Source organism: Blennius ocellaris (genome assembly GCF_963422515.1).
Source record: "Blennius ocellaris genome assembly, chromosome: 23".
NCBI lineage: Eukaryota > Metazoa > Chordata > Actinopteri > Blenniiformes > Blenniidae > Blennius > Blennius ocellaris.
In genome coordinates, this window is record NC_137672.1 from 17,385,296 (window position 1) to 17,408,106 (window position 22,811).

The following is a 22,811-nucleotide window of genomic DNA, read 5'->3' on the forward strand; positions in this document are numbered from 1 at the left end:
GTGAGTTCTCACAACATGTTTCAACTCTTTTATATTTTACTTATTTACTTCTTTTAAATCTTTCACTAACTTTGTTTTTTTTTTTTTTCTCTCTCATCTATCAGGGAAACAAAGGCGACTCGGGCTCACCAGGTCCTCCTGGCAGGGACGGAGAGAGAGTACGTTTATATCTTGATAGAACTGAACTCAACCCAAGTATCCAAGACTCATTTTCTCCCGTCGCTTCTTTCTCTTCTTAGGGATTCAAAGGCGACCGTGGATTCACGGGTCCTCCGGGACTGGTGCGTGTTCCACATTTTCTAACCCTACTTCTACACAAATATAGAAATTGTTAGGCAATTCTGTTGAATATAAAGCACAAAATGTTAAATTCTCCAAAGAGTTATTTAGTGTTTTTTACTATTATCACCCCGCAATACAATAGTAGTCACCAAAAAGTCAATTTGATGAACGAGGCTTATTGGGTAGACCTTTTAAAGTAAACAGCTATCACACCTACTTTTCTATTTTCAAGGATTTACTCCAATGTTGTTCAGCGTTGATTCAGTTGGTTGAAGCAAAATTTGCCAAATATGGCCGTCGTCACATTAAAGATTCAGAAAGAAACACTGACTGTCTCAGGAGAGAGAAAATTGCAAAATAGCGAGACCTCAAATGGAAATCTATGCTTGTTATCGAAAGACTTCTGACTTCAGTATTATGTGAACAATGAAAATATATGATTAATTTGCCCATCAAGCACGAAACCTCCAATAACCTCTCGGTCTTTCATCCAGAATAAACTTGATATTGTCGTTCTTGATGATCAGGTGATCGGTGGGCAGACGGGAGGGCGGGTCGGTCCGAAAGGCGAGCCGGGCTTCCCCGGATCTCCTGGAACGAAAGGCGACAGAGGACCATCAGGTAAAATGCAAAAACGTGGCCTATGTGTATGCATGAATTTCAACAACTTTCCGCAAAAACCGCTCACCCGAATTGCATGAAATCTTCAGGGATGATTTGTTGTTAACCAAAGACCAAGACATCCGAATTTGGAACGATAACGTCGAACTGTCCCTCAATAAATCCCCAAAAACCTTTGAGAAAATGTTCCCATATGAAGCGGATGTGATCAAAGGGGATCAACGTCTGTTGCCATGGAGACGCTCCCACACAGTGATGTTGCTACCTGAGTTAGCATGGATGTGAGCTAACGGCTTTGATGCTAGCGATGCTAGCTGGGTTCCACAAACAAATCTTCCCGTTCCCGTTAATGTTGAGGCTTTTATTCTGGAGGTATTGGAGGAGGAACATGAGAACGTCCAGCTTTGATGATCAAAGCCTCTCCCTCCGCCCTCAGGCTTATCGGGACCTCCAGGGGCGCCGGGACTCCCGGGCTTCGGCGGGGGCGGCGGCAGCTCTCCGGGATCCCCAGGTTTCCCCGGAGATCGCGGTCAGAAGGGAGACCTCGGCCCGCCGGGCATCTCCCTGCCGGGTCCGCCGGGACGTCCCGGATCTCCCGGGTCTCCCGGCTCACCGGGGCTCCCCGGACCTCCAGGCTTCTCCTCCACGGGACAGAACTGCGTGCCGGGCCAGCCCGGGGGTCCGGGTCAGGCCGGGGACAGAGGCTACCCAGGAGAGACGGGCCAGAAGGGTGAGATGCCGCTTCCTTCTGGGACAAGCTTCAAATTAAAAGTGATGTACAGCGTGACTAACCTGCTGCTGTTGCCGCAGGTGAGAAGGGCGACACCTGCGTGAACTGCTTCGGAGGCGGGAACCCCTTCCCCGGACCCCCGGGACCCGCCGGACAACCAGGATTCCCCGGTAACAACCGAGCAACTTTTTCCTTTTGTCACTTTTGACCCAAAAATGCTCAAAATCTCCCGAGTTTATGGCTAAAACTTTTCATTTGATTTACTTACTTGTTGTATTTTTAAGGTTCTCCGGGTCCCCAAGGAGGCAAAGGAGAGAGAGGTTACCCAGGATCTCCTGGCAGTGGCGGGATACCGGTGAGCGACTCAGTCTTTTTGTAAGGACTTTTGTATGGACAGACAGACTACGGTGACTGTCAAAATAAAAGCACCAAGTCCTCGGAGAAAATGGACCGAGAGTCACGACGCTCTGGAGGAAAACATTGTTCTTATTAATCATCTATTGTGTTTAAAAAAGTAGCATTTTCCCTTGTTTCCATGGCGACGCTTTTCAAAAAGTTGCGTTTTCAGTGGCGTCATTGACCAGATTCCCAAAACGCAATGAAAGTTTTCCATTATCACCTGTTTTTTTCTACCGCGACCCGACGGGAATAGCACAAAACCGCCACCCCGTACTGAAAAAACGACTTTTTATATTTTTCGTGACTATTTACCGTTTTTACCAAATGTCGTTGTTTTGCTTACATTATATGCAGTTTCTAAAAAAAAATTTTTTTCAAAGTTACCAATCGTGGTGGTTGTTGTCTCCACTCAGGGTACGCCCGGTCCTCAAGGTCCTCCGGGCTACACCGGAGAAAAGGGCGACCCGGGTGAGGCCATCACCATCGGCGGCGTGAGGGGGGAGAAGGGTGACAGCGGGTTCCCGGGGCCGCCCGGTCTGCCCGGCCTGGACGGTCGACCCGGTCGGGACGGAGTCCCCGGAGCACCCGGGGCCAAAGGAGCATCTGTAGGAGAAGTTCACTCATTCATTCATTCATTCATACTGTTCACCCTCCAGGCAAAAGGCTCATGTGTGTGTGTGTGTGTTTGTGTGGCTACGTTCAATAGGGCTCCTTGCTTGTCAAAGGGGAGCGAGGTTTACCTGGCGATCCAGGTCCATCCGGTATCCCAGGAGACCGGGGTTCCCCGGGGCCTCCTGGCTTTGGGCCTCAAGGATCTTCTGGAGAGAAAGGGGTCCAGGGTGTTTCAGGGAGACCTGGAGCTCCTGGTGCTCCAGGTAAGAAGACAGTGTGTGGATTTATCACTGTCTGCATGCATTTCTTTATTTCTATTTTATTGGTTTGTTTGTATATATTTTACCAACTTTTCCCAAAAGAGGTCCACCTGAATTGTATGAAATTTTCAGGGATGATTTGTCATCATCCAGGGACTAATCGATTCGAATTTGGGACATTGCAGTTTTTTTCAAATTTATTCGGAAACCGTTAGACATCAAAGAAGATGTAAAGCGGACGAGAGAAGGAGATCAAAGGAGATCAGCACTAATGTCTGCCTTCCGTTGATCGCTTGTTTTCTCTCCTCACGCAGGCACTAAAGGCGAACCGGGCCTGACGGTGGCAGAGAAAGGTTTACCCGGACCCAGCGGGCGGGACGGCGAGCCTGGCCTTCCTGGCTCGCCGGGTTCCTCGGGTCAGCCCGGACAGCCCGGCTTCCCGGGTTCACCGGGAGGGAAGGGCGATCCGGGACTCCCCGGCATCGGACTCCCAGGACAACCAGGCTCTAAAGGTAAAGAAGAGCACGTCGGCTTTATGTTCCGCTATCTCCACGTTTTCACTCACCTTCTCCTCCCGTTCCCTCGTACAGGATTCCCGGGTATCCCTGGTCAGCCAGGAACTCCTGGAGGACCAGGCAGACCGGGAGTGGATGGACTCCCCGGCCAACCGGGATTCCCTGGATCTAAGGTGGGACAATACATCAAAGCTGGGAATTTTAATGGGAAAAAAATTTATACAATATAGTTTACGTCTTTCCTGTTGATCAAACATGCACAGCTTTTTTTTTTTTTAAATCAGCAGTGTAAAATTCATCAAGAACTCGATTACCGTAATTTCCGGACTATTGAGCACACCTAAATATAAGCTGCAGACACCAAATAAAAAAAAATAATAATAATAATAATTCTACATTTATATTGTCTAGGATGGTCAGCCGCGGAGTGCAGGTTGGGTTTTAGTGATGCACCTGAATGCATCACCGGTCAGTCCTGCTGTTTGACCGGACCACATAAAGTCAGGAGGACAAAAATGTCAGTTTTTGGAGAAGCAGAAGGGAGATACAGGCGGAAGTAGAATCTTCTGGCATGAAGCTTGTCAAAAAAGAAAAAAAAATCCATAAACGTCATTTTTTTATGGGTTCAAACAGTAGCAAATACGGTAAATCACTGTATCTGATGTATTTAACCTCTGTGATTAGCACAATTAGCTTATCTTATATTCCCGTGTGTGTGTGTCACAGGGTGAGCCTGGCTTCGGACTTCCCGGCCCTGCGGGTCTACCAGGAGTACCTGGATCTAAAGGTTTCCCTGGACCAAAGGGAGATCCCGGATTCCCAGGTGGCCCCGGTTCCCCAGGACGAGGGGGATTTGACGGCGGTCCGGGAGCTAAAGGTATTTGTCGAGAACGAGGGAGCCGTTTATGCTCCATTTCCTTGGTTTGTCAGTTCTCCATAGCCGCCTGACGTCTCTTTTCCAGGTGAACCTGGAAGACCTGGAATACCCGGAGGTCGAGGCCCACCTGGAGAGGCTCTCACGGGCTCGCTGGGGATCCCAGGCCCGATTGGACCTCCGGGCCTGATGGGACCACCAGGTAAAACAGTCGGGCGAATTCTGCCAATTGTCGCGTATCGATGCTAGTTTGACGGTGACGGTGTCCTCGTCGAATTCGGATGAAACCGAAGTGACGACGTAAAGACTTCTTTCGGTGGCTTTCCGACTCGTCACCGTTTGCCGAGTGTGTCGAATGCATTCTGGGTAGTAAACAAACAAAGCTAACTTTGAGTCAGATACAGAAAGAAAAAGTTCTAAAATATCTCGCAGACAGACGTGGAGTAGTGAGGAAGAAGCAGTGAGGAAGACTCATTGATATCTGAAGACTATAGATCGCGGTGGTTTCTGGCGACTCATTAGCCACGAGCTAACTAGATTCGCCACCACGGGCTACGGTCCGGACCAATCAATGAGCCACGTTTCTTCCTTACTTCCTCTCTGGTCGGTGTTTGTTTCAGGTGACTATCCCAATGCGACAGGCCCCGATTTTGTTTTTATTGGAAAATGACGTGACGATGGTTATCATGACAGGCTACCCCGGAGGAAACGGTGCCAAGGGAGACCCCGGTCCGCCAGGCCTGGATATCCCGGGTCTGCCCGGAGACAGAGGAACTCCCGGTTTCCCCGGTTCCCCGGGACCCGTTGGAACCCCAGGACCGCCAGGTGGACCTGGAAGAGACGGCGTTCCAGGATTTCCAGGTACGACACTCTCAGGACTTTGATGTCAAACTGTTGAACATGTCAGATAGACTTGGCCACGCCCCCCCCAATAAGAAGCTAGTAGCACCTTATAGCTGAATGATGATTGATTTCCTGTTCTGATGTCTCTTTGCCGCTTGACTTGCTTCAGGTGCTAAAGGAGACATCGGTACCATGGGATCCCCAGGACCCTCTGGAGGACCAGGAGGGCCAGGAGGACCCGGTGGTCCAGGTGCCAAAGGTAATCTCCCTCTGGAGCTCTGATTCGGTTCACGTCATGACATGGATGAAACTCACAAAGTGAAGCCCCGCCTCTCCTCTTCCAACAGGCGAACCTGGATTCCCGGGTCGCGACGGTTCACCAGGTGGTTCCGGCGCCAAAGGGGACAGGGGAGACCCCGGTGTCCAAGGTCTCCCAGGAACCAGTCTCCCGTCAGGAGCCATCAAGGGAGCCAAAGGAGAGCCTGGACTCCAGGGTACGGTCGAAAAGCGTTCTCACCACGACGCGACTTGGGTCTGACCGCCGCATCACGTCGTATAAGTGTGTGTGTGTGTGTGCGCATTGTGCAGGTTCATCAGGTTTCCCCGGTCAGAAGGGGATCCCCGGACTCCCCGGTGATTCAGGACTCCCAGGAGGAGACGGGCGCCCTGGACTTCCTGGACCACAAGGTATGAGTTCGCTCTCACATTATCACACGTTGTCATCGGTGTGCTGACGCCTCCTTCACCCTGCGTAGGTCCTAAAGGAGACCCTGGCATCTCGGGAGGTCCAGGGGGTCCCGGAGGTCCAGGACTGAAGGGCAACATGGGAGAGATGGGTTTCCCAGGTGCGTCGACGTGTTTCTAATCAGATCAGTGACTTTAAAGACCCGGGAGCTTTGAGTTGGTCAGAAAAAACACTTTCACGCGTCTGTTGTTCATGGATACTACAGGACCATCAGGACAGAAGGGTCTACCCGGAGGTCCAGGTAGATCAGGATCCCCAGGACAACCAGGAGGACCCGGTTTCCCCGGCGCCAAAGGTGAACCAGGCTCTGCTGGCGTTGGACCACCCGGATCTCCCGGACTCAAGGTGCAGGAATAAAATACCTTTTTGTTTGGAAAGAAGAGCGGATGTAGAGGTTTACAGTGATTTTTGTTTGGCAGGGCGAACCGGGCCAGCCCGGGTTCCCGGGAAGTTCAGGACTGAAAGGAACCCCAGGAGGACCCGGTCTCCCTGGTCTACCAGGAGGACCCGGAGTCAAAGGAGACCCCGGACTTCCAGGATTCCAAGGTTGATGTCAATCTGACAAAACTGCTGCTTTTCTCAGTAGAATCTGATCTGATCTCTCTTAAAATTAAAAAAAATTTTTTTTAATCTGTTTTATCTAAGGTTCATGTTCAGATGATCCTCCAAAAGCGTTCACGTTTCCTTCAATTTAAATAAGGTTTAATTTTCCTATATTGAAATTGTATTTAACATAAATGGAAAACCTTTTTTTTGTCAGTTTTTTTTTTTTTGCTTTTAAGTTATTAAAATACAAAATCTCAAAATATTTTTAAAAGATTAGAAGGATTATCTAATTACGCTGAACAATTATTCACATTATACTTATAATTTATCTTTTTTTTTCTTAACTCTGTGCTTTCCTGTCCCTTTTTTATTATCGTCTCCTGGAACATCAGTTTTATTCAGGATTGTTCTCCGTCTCACTAATCTGTCATCTTTTTCTAATCTTAGTTATGATAATTGTTAATTATATGATCAATGATATTCTTATATATACAGTATACATACAGTGTGTATATATATATATGTCTGTAACTGCTTGATACGATATGATTAAAAGCCATAAACATGCATTATGTTTTAGTAATAATAAACAGAATTCTAGTTTGAGACTCTGAGTGCTGAACTGACACACTGTGCCGTGTCTCCCCTCCCCCGCCAGGCACCCCTGGTATCCCCGGCCCTAAAGGTCTTGATGGCGGACCCGGTGGCCCAGGTCTCTCTGGATCTCCTGGAAGACCGGGAGATTCCGGTCGACCAGGAGGCCCCGGACTCCCGGGAGACAAGGGTCAGGCCGGTCGCGATGGGATCCCAGGACCTGCTGGAGTGAAAGGAGAGCCAGGTTTGGAACCCGGCGCCGCCTTTGTTGCCCCAACATTTATCTTTGATTCCGGTTTCACTTTTGTTCACTAACCCTTTACCTCCGATGTAGGACTTCCTGGTTACGGTGGTCCCGGTCCTTCTGGGATCCCTGGGTCGCCAGGTCAGTTAAAACCCAATCTTCTACATTTAAAGACGCAACAGATGGTTCACACAGTAACTTGCCTTCAAATTCTGCTTCGTCTCAGGTTTCAAGGGAGACCCGGGTCTTCCCGGCGCACCGGGCGGTTCAGGTTTCCCTGGCCAGAAGGGTGACCCCGGTTTCCCCGGTGCCCCTGGTACTCCTGGTAGCATCGGTCCACCCGGGCCCTCCGGTCAGGCACTGTTCGGCCCTAAAGGAACCCCAGGTCCACCTGGGCCCCCTGGAAGATCAGGTAATGCACCTCGATCTGGTCGCCACGCGCACTGCTGTCAATTGCTGCCTGGTTTTCTGTTTTTTTTTTTCCCAGATTGTTGTGTTTTTTTTTGGAAGTGCAGCTCAAAAGCAACAAATATTTCAAAAGGAGAGCGACGTCGATACGACTTGATTTATTTGTATCGTTTACTTGGTTTTTTTCACCCATTCAATGAAAAACCAGTCAGCAAACAGCAGGACGTCCACTGCTCAGTGGGAATTGTCGGTCGATTTGCATGAGACGTTGCACCAATCAGCACCGTTTGAGCACCCGTCCAGTCGTTGTCCTCGACACACCCTCTTCTCACCAGGAGGCGTCGAGGTGCGCCTCTTCCTCCTCCAATCAGTTTGGGGTTTGACCCCCCCCCCCCCCTTCCAGAAAGAGCATGATTTTGTTGTTTTGTTTTCAATCACGGTCTGCCTGCATCATCAGTCTTGTTGGGTTTTTTTTGTTTTTTTTTAATCAAAATTGATCCATCGTGTCTCCTCACGCCCTTTCCCTCCACTCCTGATCCCTCCACGGGGGAAGTTGTAATCAATACGTCTCTCCACAGCCCGGAAGTCTTCTGTCTCTTTGTATATGTGTGTGTGTGTTTGTGTCCATTGTTTGTGTGTCTTCATGAAGGGGAACAGCCAGGCCTTGAGACAAACTCAGAATACTCTCAGATTCCCACTGTGGTTTTAATTTAAATAGCGTATGCTCAAGAAGAACAGTCAGGTGCGATTTGCTCCTGGGGGGGAAGAGATGGATCTATCCTCCCTCGGCTATCGTGACATTTTTTTTCATTATTTGTCACTTTTCACTCAGTAAAACGTTAAAATTTGCAAACGCACACCTGCACGTATACATTCTTGAGTAAACAGAGATAAAACACATGCAAACATGCAGAGTAATGGAATTGGATAGGTAAACAGAATAGAGTTCCAGTAAAATATCAACAAAGTGGTTGAGTGTTCTGGGGTTTTGTCTGGCTTTGCTGTCCTACGTTGTTTTTTTTGTTTTTGTTTCCTCCACCATTCAGTCGTCTGCATGGACACTGTTAATCCCAATACACCCCCCGGAAAGAAGCCTCGGGCCGTGCTGGAGACAGTGCCTTTAGTTTTAAACACATCGATTATTGTGCTTAAATGTGAAAAAAAAAACATACAATACATTAATATTAAGGGATAAAACGGAGACATTTTTCGACTCAGTTCATTCAGGTGGGAGGTTTTAAGGTCAGTCTGAAGCCCCAGCACCGCGCGAGGTTCGAAACAAAGTGTGTGTCCGTGTTGTCTCGCGTGTCACGGTGACAAAATAACGCTGCAAAATCTTGCCTCCCGCTTCCTCTGGCTTGGCCCCGCCCACTGTGGCTCGGCCCCGCCCCCTCCTCGTCCGATGACTCGTGCACCCGGCCGCCACAGGCCCCTCAGGTCAGACCCACTGATCCTGGACTTGAACTGCACGTCCTTCACTGCAGCACCGACTTGAGTTTGACGTCACCTTCTGATTCCACCTGGAACTAATTCTTCCTGGGAAATCTTTTTTTTTTTTTTTTATTCTTCCGCCTTTGTTTCTCCCTGACGACTGTCTTCTTTCACTTTTCATGCACGCTGGTGGTAGGGGAGTGCACCTTTTAACAAGTAAGCGTCATTTTGAACGTTAACGCACGGTAGAATCCTCTTGAACAATCGGCATGTCACTGAAAATCACACGTAGGAGCAGCTCGAATCCAACGTTGAGGAAAAATATATAGTTTGTGCACAAAAACCCACCGTAGAACTAACTCACACCAAACTGTAATCGTCCTCCATTTTTGTCACCTGTCGTGATTTAATCTGGAAATGTCACTGAACTGTAAGACGTTGCTTCTGTTTCAGCGTTAAGTTTTACATTTAAACAGGAAACACGTTCAACACTCCCTGTTTCTGAGTGACCAGTGCAGAAAGAAATACTCTATTGCATACGTATTTCAATAAATATACTTGTTCAGGGTCGTTTCATCAGCGTCTGCAGGTTTACTGCAAATACTGAAACATTTCACGCCTTCTGTTTATGGCATTATTCATCATTTTAAGCTTTTGACTCAAAACTACAGTATTTATAAATATTACATTTCAGATGAGCAGAGGTTTTTTTCTTATTTTTAAAACCATAGGATATAATTATCTCAAGTGAATTGAAAAAGATTGTCATTTTCTTTGTAGAAAGATTAATAGAATAGAATATCTTCATTGTTGTCATACAAAATTAAACTAACCTGCAAGATTGAATTAAGCTCTAGAGCAATATCAGGTATAAAATATGATCTCTGTAAAATGTATAAATATAAAATGTACCGACAAGATCAAATATCTAAAAAAGTGCAAACTTAATAAATATGCTGCAAATTGCTGGGATAGTTTTGCAAATGACTGGCAAACTTCTCAATTTGATCTCACCGGTGAAATTATTGCACGATAACCGATAAATATAGAAAACGCCAATGTTATCCTTGAGTTTCTGTGCACTAATTCTTCATGAAAATGTTCAGACTTAACAAAATCCGCTATAAACGACATGGAATTTCTTAATAAAGTAAAGTCTCCGGCCACAGAGTTTACACACAGCATTTACTTTTAATGGAATCAATATAGTTAAAACTGATTTGAACTTCTTAAGGACTAGTTTTGGCCCAAATGTCCCTATTCTGCATAATTATATATAGTTGATTTAACAATCTACTTCTTCTAAAATCTGCTTGAGAGCAAAAACACTTTTTTTAAGCAAACCCAAACTTTACCCAAAGGATACTAAGCAGTCAAAGTAGAAATCGCTCTTCTATTTGCCCTGTTTCTACTCTGATGCTTGCCTGCTGTCTAAACTTGCTCTTCTTTGTTTTTTTGCCACATGCCGCCTTCCCGGCTCAACTTTACCTGGGAATTCTGGGAATCCTAGGTCCTCCAGGTTAGACTCCAGTGGATTGATGGTTGTTTTGTTTTTTTAAGTTTTGGTATTAATCTGGGTTTAAAAAGGAAAATGTGCGGTTGGGATCCGATCACATTCAAACACTTTGGGAAATCTGCTCAGATTTCAGCTTCGATTTATTGTGAAATGGACTTTCTTTAACGCTCATTTATGTATATTTGTCACAGTTCACCGGGTTTATTGTGGTTTAATTGTTTCGTTATTGTGAATATTGAAGGACTCCACTTGTGTTGCGTGTTTGACTTTTGCTTTCCTCCACAGGACAGCCTGCAGAACACACACACACACACACACACACACACACACACACACACACACACACACACACACACACACAATATTTAGATTGAATTTGAATGGAGTTGATTGAATAATAATTATCTTACATTCTGTTAAATTCCTGTGGATCATTAACTTTCCTCTGTGCATCACAGATACTGTAAATTACTCCCACTGTCCACCTCGCCCATGTCTGCTTTACACCTGAAGATTATTACAGTTGCGTGACGCTAAAAGACACTTTTTGACCAATTAAATCATCTCAATCGTTCCAACGCGACGGTTTTCCAAGGGTAATAAAATGGCCGATTATTCACATAAGGAAAGCTGTTGGTGCCGTTCCCGTTCTGCTTCAGCGTTGTACTCCAGCTGACCTTCAAACCTCTGCGTCCACTCTGAAGGTCAACCCGGAGCACAGGGTCCCCGTGGACCCCCGGGCAGTGGCGGCGTGAAGGGAGAGACGGGCATCGCCGGTGCCCCCGGACAGCCCGGCTTCCCCGGGCAGAAAGGAGAAATCGGCACCTCGGGATTCCCGGTAAGGAAACGCCGATCTGATCTGGTTTCCTCCCACGGAGGGGGGGGGGGGGGGGGTCAAATCCACGAAGGCCGCCCCGTTGAAGTGTCACTGCCGTCGTTAACAGGGTGGCAGCGGTCTTCCCGGCGGCCCCGGCATCAAGGGAGACATCGGCCTGCCTGGCGTTCCCGGATTCCCCGGTGAGTTCGCCGTCACGCCGACAAACTATGACGTTCACATTCGTGTTTCCAGTTCAATAAGAAAAGCTTCTTTTTTTTTCTCTCTCCCTCTCTCGCTTTTTAATCAGGGTCGAAGGGAGACTCCGGAATTCCCGGTCGTGGCGGCCTTCCTGGAGATCCAGGAGACATTGGATCACCTGGTGAGTGAAGACCACCGCTGTCATTCAAGTGGGAAAATGGCATTGGGCCCGTAGTCGATTAGTTTGATTTCATTCGGGAGACGGAACGAGTCAGAGTCACTTCTTGACTCTTCAAACTGCCTTTAACTTTTACAACTGGGCGTCCATGTTGGATTTCAGCCCCACATTACTGCTGAAAACTCCCCGGAAGCATGGAAATAGAACATATTTACCCGTCGGTGCAGGATTTCTAAAGCTTTCTTCAGACGAACTGCCGGATGGTCAAAGTGGAAGCTCTCTTGTAGAACAGAGCTTCGTCACGGTGAAATGAATGCAGGTTGACCTGAGTCCTCATCCTTTCACCAGGTCAGCCCGGTGATCCCGGCGTGCCTCCGGCTCCCATCGTGGTGAAGGGAGAGCGAGGACCCCCCGGTCCCCTGGGCCCCCCCGGTCCCAGTGGACTCCCCGGCTCTCCTGGACGCGAGGGGATTCCAGGTCGGTGCCTCTGGATGTCTGAAAGGGACTTGTTGTAGACAGCGGTGTCCAGACCACCTTACCCCAGACCACCTGACCCCAGACCACCTGACCCCAGACCACCTGACCCCAGACCGAGAATTGAAGGGTTCCGAGACTTTCCGTGGTCAAGTCAACGACACCAGACTGTACTTTCTTCTCTCCCTGCTCTCAGGTTCGCCCGGTAACCCTGGAGATCCCGGTCTCGAGGGTCCTCCTGGATTCAGTGGCCCACCAGGCCGGAAGGGAGACCCTGGGCCAGCTGGTCAGCCTGGTAAGACCAGGGGGAAGCCCTTCCACCACAAAATGGGACTTTCCTGTCTTTGTGCAGTTTTCTTTTTGTCGTTTTTTTTCCCTTCTTAAACTACAGTTACATGTCGCCGGCCAAATGACTCATTTATGTATTTATGTTTGGTACCAAAACGTGGAGCAGCAAAAAAATGTCCTTTTCCAGTCATTGTGGTTCAGATTTCAGAGGACATGATGGATGCACCTGTGGGCCTGCATGAGATAAAAACCCAACAAATGTCTGAGCAGATTCTACACGATAAACCTCAAATGCATGTTTTGAGACTGTTTAAATCAAAGACCACACAGAGCGACGGCGCAAGTTTACCGTCAAAGCTATAAAGTTGGAAAAAAAACCAAAACAGAATGAAATTCAAGTCGGGAGGACGTAAGAGGAGACCTGCCTGACCGGTTTCCGTGATACCCCAATTCCAGCTCCATTTCTAACCCCAGTGTCCCCCCCCCCCCCACCCATATCCCAGGCCAGAGTGGTTTCCCCGGTCCGCCCGGTTCCGACGGCCCCCAGGGTCCGCCGGGTCTCCCGGGCTCGGTGTCGGCGGCACACGGCTTCCTCATCACCCGACACAGCCAGACGGAAGAAATCCCCAGCTGCCCCGACAGAACCAGCATAATCTACGACGGCTACTCTCTGCTGTACGTGCAGGGCAACGAGCGAGCGCACGGGCAGGACCTCGGTAAGAAACCCCCCCCCCCCCTCCGGCGAACCCTAACCCTTATTTATTTATTTATCTGTTCATGTTATGTCATGCCATTTCACAATATATATATTTCTCATCCATACATGAACAAAAAGGAACAGAGAGAAGATGAATCTTGTGTTTTCTGTTCCTATTAGCAACTTTACAACAAAATCAAATCCATTGGATTCCCCGTCGTTCCGCCCCGACAAAAACTGCATCCTATTGTCTTACACTTCTACAGTTACAGTCAATTATTTTAAAAAAAATGTCATAGTCTCTCAGAATTTTCTCTTTGTACAGTTTCTTAGATTTCTAAACACTTGAACAACATTTAAATTCCACACTTAAGGAGTTCCACAGTTTTACTCCATGAACAGATGGACGTTTCTGTTTCAACGACGTCAAACATTGTTCTGAAAGTTTTATTTTCTCCTCTGGCAAAACGGTTTGTGCAACAAAATTACTTTGAACATCGTTTGGCAATTTTTTTTTGTTTTGCTTTCCACATAATAATCAAAATTTTCCAGTCGACAAGGTCCTTAACTTTAAAAAGTTTATTTTCAGTAAATAAAGGACTGGTGTGCTTTCTATAACTTTTCTTACAACAGGACTAAGGGTATGAGTATGACCCCAGACTTCTGCACAATAACTGAAATATGGGAGAATCATAGAGGAATAAAGCAGACTCAACAGGCTTTATATGAACTTTATATAACCCCCCCCCCTCCCCCCGCAGGCACAGCCGGCAGCTGCCTGCGCAGGTTCAGCACCATGCCCTTCATGTTCTGCAACATCAACAACGTCTGCAACTTCGCCTCCCGCAACGACTACTCGTACTGGCTGTCCACGCCCGAGCCCATGCCCATGTCCATGGCGCCCATCACCGGCGAGGGCATCAAGCCCTTCATCAGCAGGTACGCCAGCAGAAAGAGGACGGGTGGGGGGGGGGGGGGGGGGTGTCGACTGTCCTCGCATTGTTCCTAAGGCTTATATTTGTGTGTAGGTGTGCGGTGTGTGAAGCTCCAGCCATGGTCATCGCGGTCCACAGCCAGACCATCCAGATCCCCACTTGCCCGGCAAACTGGGAGGCTCTGTGGATAGGATACTCCTTCATGATGGTGAGACGCACACGCAGACACGATCTTGCAGTGCCGTAAAGCCTCCAAATGTAAGACGTCCAAGTTGCAGCGGAATCCAGATTTGGGAATCCAGTTTTAACTCCGCGACGTTCTTATTTCCAACTTTTTTCACCCCTTTTAACTTTTGGGGTGTGGAGTCCTCCTCGCTAATCCACTGTCCTTAAAGTAGGGCTGCAAATGTAGGATGTTTGGTTAATTTCCCTTCAAAAGGACAAACTATTTAATACATTACAGAACAAAAGTTTTCAAATTCTTCAATGAAACGGGGCAGAATCAAGATTCGCTTGTGTAATCTGCCCCTTCATCTAATTAATCCTTCGCCTTGATAAATAATAAATAATAGCAAACAGGAAATAGTATAGAAAACAAATGAACGTTTTTTTTTTTTTTCAAAACATACATTTTCCAAACTGAATTGATCATAGGTGCAATGAAACTTAATGTGAAATGATGTTGAGCTATATTGATATTGGACGTCGTGTAAAGACTTTACATATGTTTCAAAGTGCCTGCAGCTAATTCCAACGAGAGAAACGTTAGATTCCAACTAACTTGAAGAGCTCTGCTCCGAAATGAATAATAAAGAACCGACAACCCACCGAACGCCTGTCCCTGTCCCTGTCCCTCCTGTCCTGCAGCACACCAGCGCGGGGGCGGAGGGCTCCGGCCAGGCCCTGGCCTCCCCCGGCTCCTGCCTGGAGGAGTTCCGCAGCGCCCCCTTCATCGAGTGCCACGGCAAAGGAACCTGCAACTACTACGGCAACTCCTACAGCTTCTGGCTGGCCACCGTGGAGCAGATCGAGATGTTCAGGTACAGATAAATGCCTCCGTCAGCCTTACAGAACCGCAGAAGCTCCTTGTCGCTCAGAAATCCAGTGAATTTGTGGTTTAGTTTCTGCAAAAAGAAAAAAGTTTCAATTCAATCAGAGGCTTGTTGTTAATTCTGCTGGCATTTCTCACCCAGAATATATAGTGAATCCACATATATCACGCAAAATGGAATGAGAATAAGGAAATAGAGACTTGTGGGAATGTAAGATTTTAAAATAGAAGTCAAAAAGACTGAAATGTGCAATATCCAATCAAATATACCCTTGGAAATATACAATATACAATAAGTAGATGCAGTGGGCCGGTAGATGAAGACAATAACAAGATGAAGATCATTTTAAATATGGGATTTGTGTTATATCATGTCCTTTAATCTGTGTTTTGTGTTATTTTTTCTATAATTTTCTTCTACATGGAGCTCACATACACATATTGTGTCTCAATTTAAGGCTCAATGTCTCACAAAGGGCTGTAAAACACACTTTAGTTCAGGGAACACATACTGCCCAATTACATCCCGAGTGGTAAAATAGAGCCGCAATAACCTTTAAATTTAAACTTGGAAGTTTTTATTTGTTGTGGTGCAGAGTATATATAATGTAAAATACCTGTATGTTCAACAAAACCAAAGAATTGTGACAAAAATGACAACAATATGAACATAAAGCCAAATTTAAACAGTGAAATATAGCTGTTGCATTATTATATAAACAAACTCGCCACTTTTCAAAAAATTTATGTTTTGTGCATTTATTGCAGCAGAATGCAGCATTTCATTAAATAAATGACAGTTTGATTGTGTACTAAATGTGTCTTCACCCCCGTCGTTGTCTGCAGGAAGCCGCAGTCGGAGACCTTCAAGGCGGGTAACCTCCGGGCGCGCGTCAGCCGCTGCGTGGTCTGCATGAAGAGGACGTAACGTCACCCGGCAACCAGCAGGCCCACCGTCGCCACGGGCGACGACGCCCGCCACAGCAAGGAGGGGGGGGGGGGGCGTCGTTGGGTGGTAGGGGGACAACCCCCAGATAAAGGGGGGTGTGGGAGTGGAGGGGGAGGGGGGTGGGGGCACAACCGTCGCTCGTGAACGTTGCCACGGCGACAATTCCAATGGTGCGTTGTCTTCCACAATCAATACAAACTACGACTAAAACAATGGTGCTACTGTGCAACACAGCTTAAAAAAAAAACAAACAAAAAAAAACAACTACAAAAAAAAAACCCGATAAAAGATCGGGGGGTAAAAAAAAAACAACAACCCTGAAATCTTACATTTTTAAGTCTTTGTTTTCTTAAGAAGTACCTCAAGATGAAAGCAGAAAAAAAACAGCCACTAAATGGTGCCATGATGGACGTGTGACAACAAAAGTGCATTTTTCCATTCTTTCTCCCCGTTTCTCCCCCCCCCCCCCTCCCCCCCTCCTCCCCTCCTTCCTGTTTATCACAACAACAACAAAAATTGTGATCCTGTACTTCTTTATTTTTTTTATTGTTTGTTTTGTTTTTCGGGTTGCTTTCTTCTTCTTCTTTCTCCTCCTCCTTCCTCCTTCCTCTTCTTCTTCTCTTGTTGGCCTCATAGATGAGGAGTGGATCGTTCTCCACAGTTACCAAATCGGCACTTTTACTTCGGAACATCCAGGATGAGAGATGCACTGACGATGAGCTTTTCCTTCGTGAGGCTGACCGCCTGTTTCCTTTTTTTTTGTTTTTACGTTTTTCCTTTACCTCTTCATTCACACTCGTCTTTTTTTTTTTCTCGCTCTCCGTTACATCCGGTGGTACTAACCCTGCTGTCGCCCGCCTGCTTACCGTCAGCCGACTCCCTTCTTTCTCTTCCTTTTTTCTTTTGTAAGTAATAAAATGTGTATATTGTGTAAAACACTTTTTTTTTTTTTGGTTTTTAGTGTATGAGGCCTTGAATCAGCACCAGCTGTTTGTTATGAGTCCAGGTTTCTCACACACACATACACACACACACACACACGTCACACACTCGCTTCACTGCTCACTCACACACACACCAACTCAGATATTGTACAAAGTAAGGCTTTTATGAATGAAACAGTATTTTATATATAATAAATATATATTTGAAAAAAAAAAGAGGATTAAAAGGTATATGGACTTTATTTGGCTGTTGGGGGCTTTTTACTGAAAAATAAAGACAACTACTGAGCACAGACGGAGCCTTTCTTTTCTTTTCTTTTTTGCCCAGAAACACCACCGTCTTGTACGACAGTTGCTTAAAGTTTTTGTATTCAATTTGTAGAAGTAATGAATGTTGAACTAAAGTAAAGGGGATTCGCTTTTATGTAGTGTAATGATTGGGGAATGTCACAAGTACCTGCGCAGAAAAGGATTTTAATTAAATCTTGGCTACTTGATTATAAAACCACATTTCTTTAGTATGTCTTTATTTTTCTTTTCATTTTTTTTTTTTTTTTACATTAAAAGGTGCTGGGCTTTGCTATTAGCAGAAAGGTCCTTTTATTCTTTTTTTTTTTGTGGGGTGGGAGGGGTTGTTTTTTTTTGTTTGTTTGTTTGTTTTTTTCCCCACCAAAATCTTTTAAATCCACTTTCACCTGCTTGAATTTGTATCCAGAACCGGTTCAAGGTTTCAGTGTGTGCACCTTTAAATCTGACTTGAGGCGTACACACACACACACACACACCAGATGTACTGTAAGTCTACCAGAGCTTTTTTTTCATGAGGGGGGGGGATCATTTCCTGTGATTTTCTTTTTTTTTTGTTTTGTTTTATTTTGTTTTTTTCAAAACTGCTTTTATGAATTCTAATATCGTCAACCTGGGGTGCGAGTAAAATTGTGTATTAATTTTTGTTTCGTTTTTTTTCCTTTTTTGTTTTGTTTTCATGTCATGTTATCCAGAAGTTGTTATAAACTTTTAAGACTGAAATAAATACTATGTCCAAAGTGTTCGTCTTCATAATGTTGTGTGAGCGCCGCCGTGAAGTTTAGTTTTCACGCAAAACGCTGAAGATGTAGTTTGCCTGTTGGACCACTAGAGGGTGATGTTTGTTGTTCTTGTAATGAAACCACAGGTGTAAAAAGAACAATACCTTTTAAACATCAACAATGACGAGTATACCGACAATTGTATGGACAGAAAGCGACATTTCATTTGATATATTCAAGGTTTCAAGATATATTCAAAGTTTATTCCATAAATTAATGTTTTCATTCAATATATTCAAGTTTTCATTCAATATAATCAAGGATTCAGTTAAAATATTCAAGATTCATTCAGTATATTCAAAGTTCATTCCATATATTTGTGTTTTCATTCAATAAATTAAAGTTTTCTTTCAACATATTCAAGTTTTTATTCAATATATTCAAAGTTCACAGATGCAGATGTGTCAGACAGGCCTTTACAGTTAACTGAGTTACAGAGAGATGATTTGTTCCAGTGAATGAAATTAAAACAATTCTAAAGCAGTTGAAAAAGTATTGTTACCGCCAGTACTCTGTATCATCAAATACTCAAATGAAACTCCTTGTCGTCACACTCAGAAGAATCCACACATCCCTAATAATAATTGTTCAACTACTAATGTATAGAAAGTTTGACACCATAACATTGTTTTACAATAACTCAAAAATAATCCTTAACTCAACCTATATTGATAGTATTCCACTCACTACACTGACATACTGTAATGTTGACAAAACCTTACATTTTATTTGCATATAAACTTTTCTGGGGACTATTTCAATCATTGAATCATTTCAAAAGTTTTTTAGCTGGAAACATGTTTTGTTTACACATCCTTAAAAAGTGTTTCTGCAATGAAAAAAAAAAAAGATTCCATAATGTATCCATGAAACAGAAAAAAACCCCAGAAAAGCTGTTTATTTTTTTTACTTTTTTCTCAGAAGTATGCTTTTCTATTCACTCTTCAGTTTGCTTGATGATTCACCTGGTGTCTTGGATGTGTTCGCTTCTACCTCTTTGATCTCCACCTGAGTCTTCTTCGCAGAATCTCTCGTCCCTCTATCACATTTAACCGTTTCAGCCGCCCCTGCCACTACATCTCTAACAGTCTTTGTCACCAGAGTGACACCAACAACCTGTGTCACTACACCTCCAGCGGCCTTTGCTGCAACACCTGCAACAGCCGCTGTCACTTTAAGTCCAGCGGCTCCCAGAAGAACACCACTTCCAAGGACCATTGCAATAACTGTTTTGTGACCAAGAAGAGCTCTTATCAACACTTCTGGTGAAAAGCCAACCATCTTTATGACTAAAGTCTTGGAGAGGTTTTCCTTTGCCTTCTCTCTGGATCCAGCAGTACGCTGCTCCTGTTTGATGTTTCTCTTCACTGCTTGTAGCATCTCGTTGGTGTAGCAGCCTCCTCCATTCTCCACCATTTCCTTGATGGTGTTGAGCAACTCTCCCACCTGGAACTGGTTGTTTCTGTAAGGATCCTGCTGGTTGCTCTTCCAGTACTTATTGTCAACGACATGGCAGCGGCCAGCACATTTCTCTGAAAGCTCCTGCAGATCCTCGTTTTCACTGACAAAGTCTTTGATTGACGTGTTCTCAGGAAGCTGGTCACCATGAGTGAAGACCAGTACAGCATATTTAAAAACCTCTTCGGAAAAAGTCTCTTTTATTTCTGTAATCACCTGCATCTCATGCTCAGTGTATCTCTCTACTTTGAGGATGATGAGAAAAGCATGCGGTCCAGGTGAGCACTCTACGATACTCTTTGTTATCTCACGTTTGACATGTTCTTCATTCTCGCTGTTGTCAAACAAACCAGGAGTATCAATCACTTTGATTTCATCATCGATTTTGGAGGCTGCCTGGCATATTGTTGTCTGAGAGTTTGCACTGCCATCTACTAGAAACACATTTTCTCCCAGCAAAGTATTGCCAAAGCTGCTTTTTCCTGCTCCAGTTTTTCCCAGCAGGACGATTCTCCAGGGTCCTACCAGAATAAAGGAACAAATTGACATCAGTATTGCTGCACATATAGAAACATTTTTCTTGATTTTATGTTATATTACAAAAAGTTTCAATCAGAAAAGTCAAAGCATCACAAACTTCCCAAATTTCCGCTTCACTTAACGTTTTTTTTTTGAGTAACTGATTATATTTGCTAAATGCCACACATATTATTGCGTTCTAAAATACAAAGAGGCCTGTGCTGCTTGTGGAGACTTCCTGGAATTGATAAGATAAAGCCCCATGGACTGCTTTACCATGATAAATAAGAACAAGAAGAATTTAATGTATTTGTTATGTGTCCAGTGGTGGTGAGGACAGCCAGGTCGAGCAGCGGCTTTCACTTCCCACAACCAAGTCTCTTTAAATTTAAGATATTAGAACCAGGAAGCTTCCACTCACAAGCTCTTCACTATCATAAGTAATAATATACTGCTGAATTTCCCATAAATGATTTCACAGTTCCTTGATGTGCCTATTGAAGACCACCTCTCAGCTCTTCTAAATGTAAAACAACCTCCTATGTGACCCACTGGAAGGCGTAGGAATCCAGTTAAATCTCAATAACACTCAGGTTAAACTTGTCTGGAAGTGAAACTCAGTGACATTTTCTAAAGGTAGCCCTAATCCTCTCAAATAGACTGGATAGATTAAATAATGACAAAAACAACAACAACAACAACAAACACGGACTCACGTTCCATGATGATGAAAAGAAGTCAAAATGTTCTTCTTCTCAGTCCCTCAAAAGATGTGTTCTGACTGTATTGTTCAAAATCTTCCTCTTTTATTGAGCTTATTGTTCTACTTAAGAGGTGGAGTTGATGTGATGCTATTTTTGCGTTGGTTCAAATCCTGCATCTTGCTGTCAATCAAAATCTCTTGCTCGCTTTACCATCACCGTACGGACATGGTCCCTTCAAACCTTTTGTACTTTCTGTTAAAGTAACTTTCCAAACACTCTTGTTACTCATAAATAACATTTAGTTTATCTGCATATAAATTTGCCTCGGCAACCAAAAGCAAGAAGTCATGTGATTTCTTGTAAATGGGAACGCCAAACAACTCGTGAGAATAAGAATGTGGACTTGTTTTCATGAAAGGACAGGGTGTGGTAGGAAGAATGTTGCAGGTGACGGTAGCAAAACAACCACATTCTGATTGAAAACTGAGTGTTTAGGTCTATGATGGAAAGACAACAGAGTTGGCATCGCATTAAAGGTCACCCTGGCCTTGGTGGTTAAAGGACAACTTGTCGTTTGTTGTTGTTGTTGTTGTTGTTGTTTGTCTTTCCACTTTCATGTCTTACGTGACATTAAAACTCCAATCACAACATTTACGCCTTAGCTACCGAACACAATGCCAAAAAGTTTATTGTGTGATCTGCATGTTTGATTTGGCACAAAGTTAACCTTGTAACCTGTGCAGGTACGTGTTGAGGGTTTGACTTGAGGAGCCACACTTGTGGGATTCAAAACATTTGTGCAGGAAACCGAAGGTGATTAGTCATGTGATTTCTTGTAAATGAGAACGCGTTCGAGAGAACCAAACAACTCATGAGATCAAGAATGAGGCTTTGTTTTCATGAAAGGACAGCATGTGGCAGAAAGACTGTCGTAGTTTAAAGTATTTATCTTATTGTGGTTGAGAAAAGTTACGTCGCTTAAAACATTTATATTTGAAAAGTTTCAATCTATCATCTATCATCAATTATATCATAATGGTCAATAGTCTATGTAAAATCCTAAAAAGAAAAATTATTCATTTGAATAAATGGATTATTTATCAAATAATAATAGAATTGGGGCACCACCAGCTAACCTGGAAATAGCTAATACCAAATATCAGTCTCGTATGTAAAAAGGTTATTTATGTCAAAATAGTTATTTAAGTCGAAACTTCCTGGGGAAGTGCGCACTCACGATCCAGGTGGCGGGGGTGGGGGGGGTCACATGACCAATGGCAAATTTTTCCACTCCTGCGCATGTGGTCTCTTTGTTCCAACAATTGTTATTGGGATATTAAAAGATATATATTCCTAAAAATTTTGACGGAAATTGGAGTCCACAATGAAAAAAGTGGAGCAAAAAAATGTGTAAAAATAAGACAATCTGTTGAACCAGTTGAAATGTGGCTTCAGGTAAAAACATTGTCAGAGTAAATGTAGAAAGGTAGATCTCTAATAACTATGGCCTCTAAAATCTAAAATGTTTTAACTGTCATCTCATTTAGGCTGGTGTGGCAGGCAGTCCGTCACACTTCTAACAAACCGAAGTCCGGCACGTCACATATATCATTAGTTCTTTTTAGAATGTATTATGGTTTAATTACAAATTAACCCCAAGGGTCTGTCCTCACGATGAGAAAAACTATCTTTTTCTCCCCATCCTTCTAAAGCCTCCGTCCACACGTCACTATGAACTCGGCTCAACACGAGGCTTCAGGACATGTAGTACACACTCCAGGCCTTTAGGGGCGCTGTGACTTCCCAAACACACCAAAAGCACACAAGAAGACAAAGCACAGAGAACTTTAGAAGTAGATTCGCCGCACTCTTCCTGCTGTTAGCATCATGT

General features: G+C 44.7%; 2 protein-coding genes across 2 annotated transcripts in view; one reads left to right on the forward strand and one right to left on the reverse strand.

Annotated features, from left to right (window-relative positions):
- Window positions 1–16,210, forward strand: part of col4a5 (collagen, type IV, alpha 5 (Alport syndrome)) — a gene marked incomplete at its 5' end in the record, with an annotated part of 39,592 nt that extends 23,382 nt beyond the window's left edge. Inside the window, 32 exons of the mRNA XM_080518794.1 lie at window positions 105–158; window positions 240–281; window positions 810–903; window positions 1,340–1,633; window positions 1,714–1,803; window positions 1,918–1,988; window positions 2,446–2,637; window positions 2,739–2,907; window positions 3,219–3,416; window positions 3,495–3,592; window positions 4,146–4,296; window positions 4,382–4,495; window positions 4,987–5,154; window positions 5,306–5,395; window positions 5,484–5,630; window positions 5,725–5,823; window positions 5,892–5,981; window positions 6,087–6,226; window positions 6,301–6,427; window positions 7,086–7,265; window positions 7,356–7,406; window positions 7,492–7,677; window positions 11,325–11,458; window positions 11,565–11,637; window positions 11,745–11,816; window positions 12,162–12,290; window positions 12,484–12,582; window positions 13,079–13,291; window positions 14,034–14,211; window positions 14,301–14,415; window positions 15,075–15,247; window positions 16,105–16,210. Coding sequence (XP_080374920.1) covers window positions 105–158; window positions 240–281; window positions 810–903; window positions 1,340–1,633; window positions 1,714–1,803; window positions 1,918–1,988; window positions 2,446–2,637; window positions 2,739–2,907; window positions 3,219–3,416; window positions 3,495–3,592; window positions 4,146–4,296; window positions 4,382–4,495; window positions 4,987–5,154; window positions 5,306–5,395; window positions 5,484–5,630; window positions 5,725–5,823; window positions 5,892–5,981; window positions 6,087–6,226; window positions 6,301–6,427; window positions 7,086–7,265; window positions 7,356–7,406; window positions 7,492–7,677; window positions 11,325–11,458; window positions 11,565–11,637; window positions 11,745–11,816; window positions 12,162–12,290; window positions 12,484–12,582; window positions 13,079–13,291; window positions 14,034–14,211; window positions 14,301–14,415; window positions 15,075–15,247; window positions 16,105–16,186 — 4,113 coding nt within the window. The 3' untranslated portion in view covers window positions 16,187–16,210. The remainder of the gene's footprint in view (window positions 1–104; window positions 159–239; window positions 282–809; window positions 904–1,339; window positions 1,634–1,713; window positions 1,804–1,917; window positions 1,989–2,445; window positions 2,638–2,738; window positions 2,908–3,218; window positions 3,417–3,494; window positions 3,593–4,145; window positions 4,297–4,381; window positions 4,496–4,986; window positions 5,155–5,305; window positions 5,396–5,483; window positions 5,631–5,724; window positions 5,824–5,891; window positions 5,982–6,086; window positions 6,227–6,300; window positions 6,428–7,085; window positions 7,266–7,355; window positions 7,407–7,491; window positions 7,678–11,324; window positions 11,459–11,564; window positions 11,638–11,744; window positions 11,817–12,161; window positions 12,291–12,483; window positions 12,583–13,078; window positions 13,292–14,033; window positions 14,212–14,300; window positions 14,416–15,074; window positions 15,248–16,104) is intronic.
- Window positions 16,211–19,172: 2,962 nt separating this feature from the next.
- LOC308147313 (GTPase IMAP family member 7-like) lies at window positions 19,173–21,024 on the reverse strand (the record flags this gene model as incomplete). Its single annotated transcript, XM_080519421.1, has 2 exons — window positions 20,933–21,024; window positions 19,173–20,218 (listed from the first exon to the last, which is right to left on the reverse strand). Exons 1-2 carry the CDS (start codon window positions 20,937–20,939, stop codon window positions 19,173–19,175), a joined length of 1,053 nt encoding a protein of 350 aa, XP_080375547.1. The 5' UTR covers window positions 20,940–21,024.
- Between the last annotated feature and the right edge of the window lie 1,787 nt (window positions 21,025–22,811).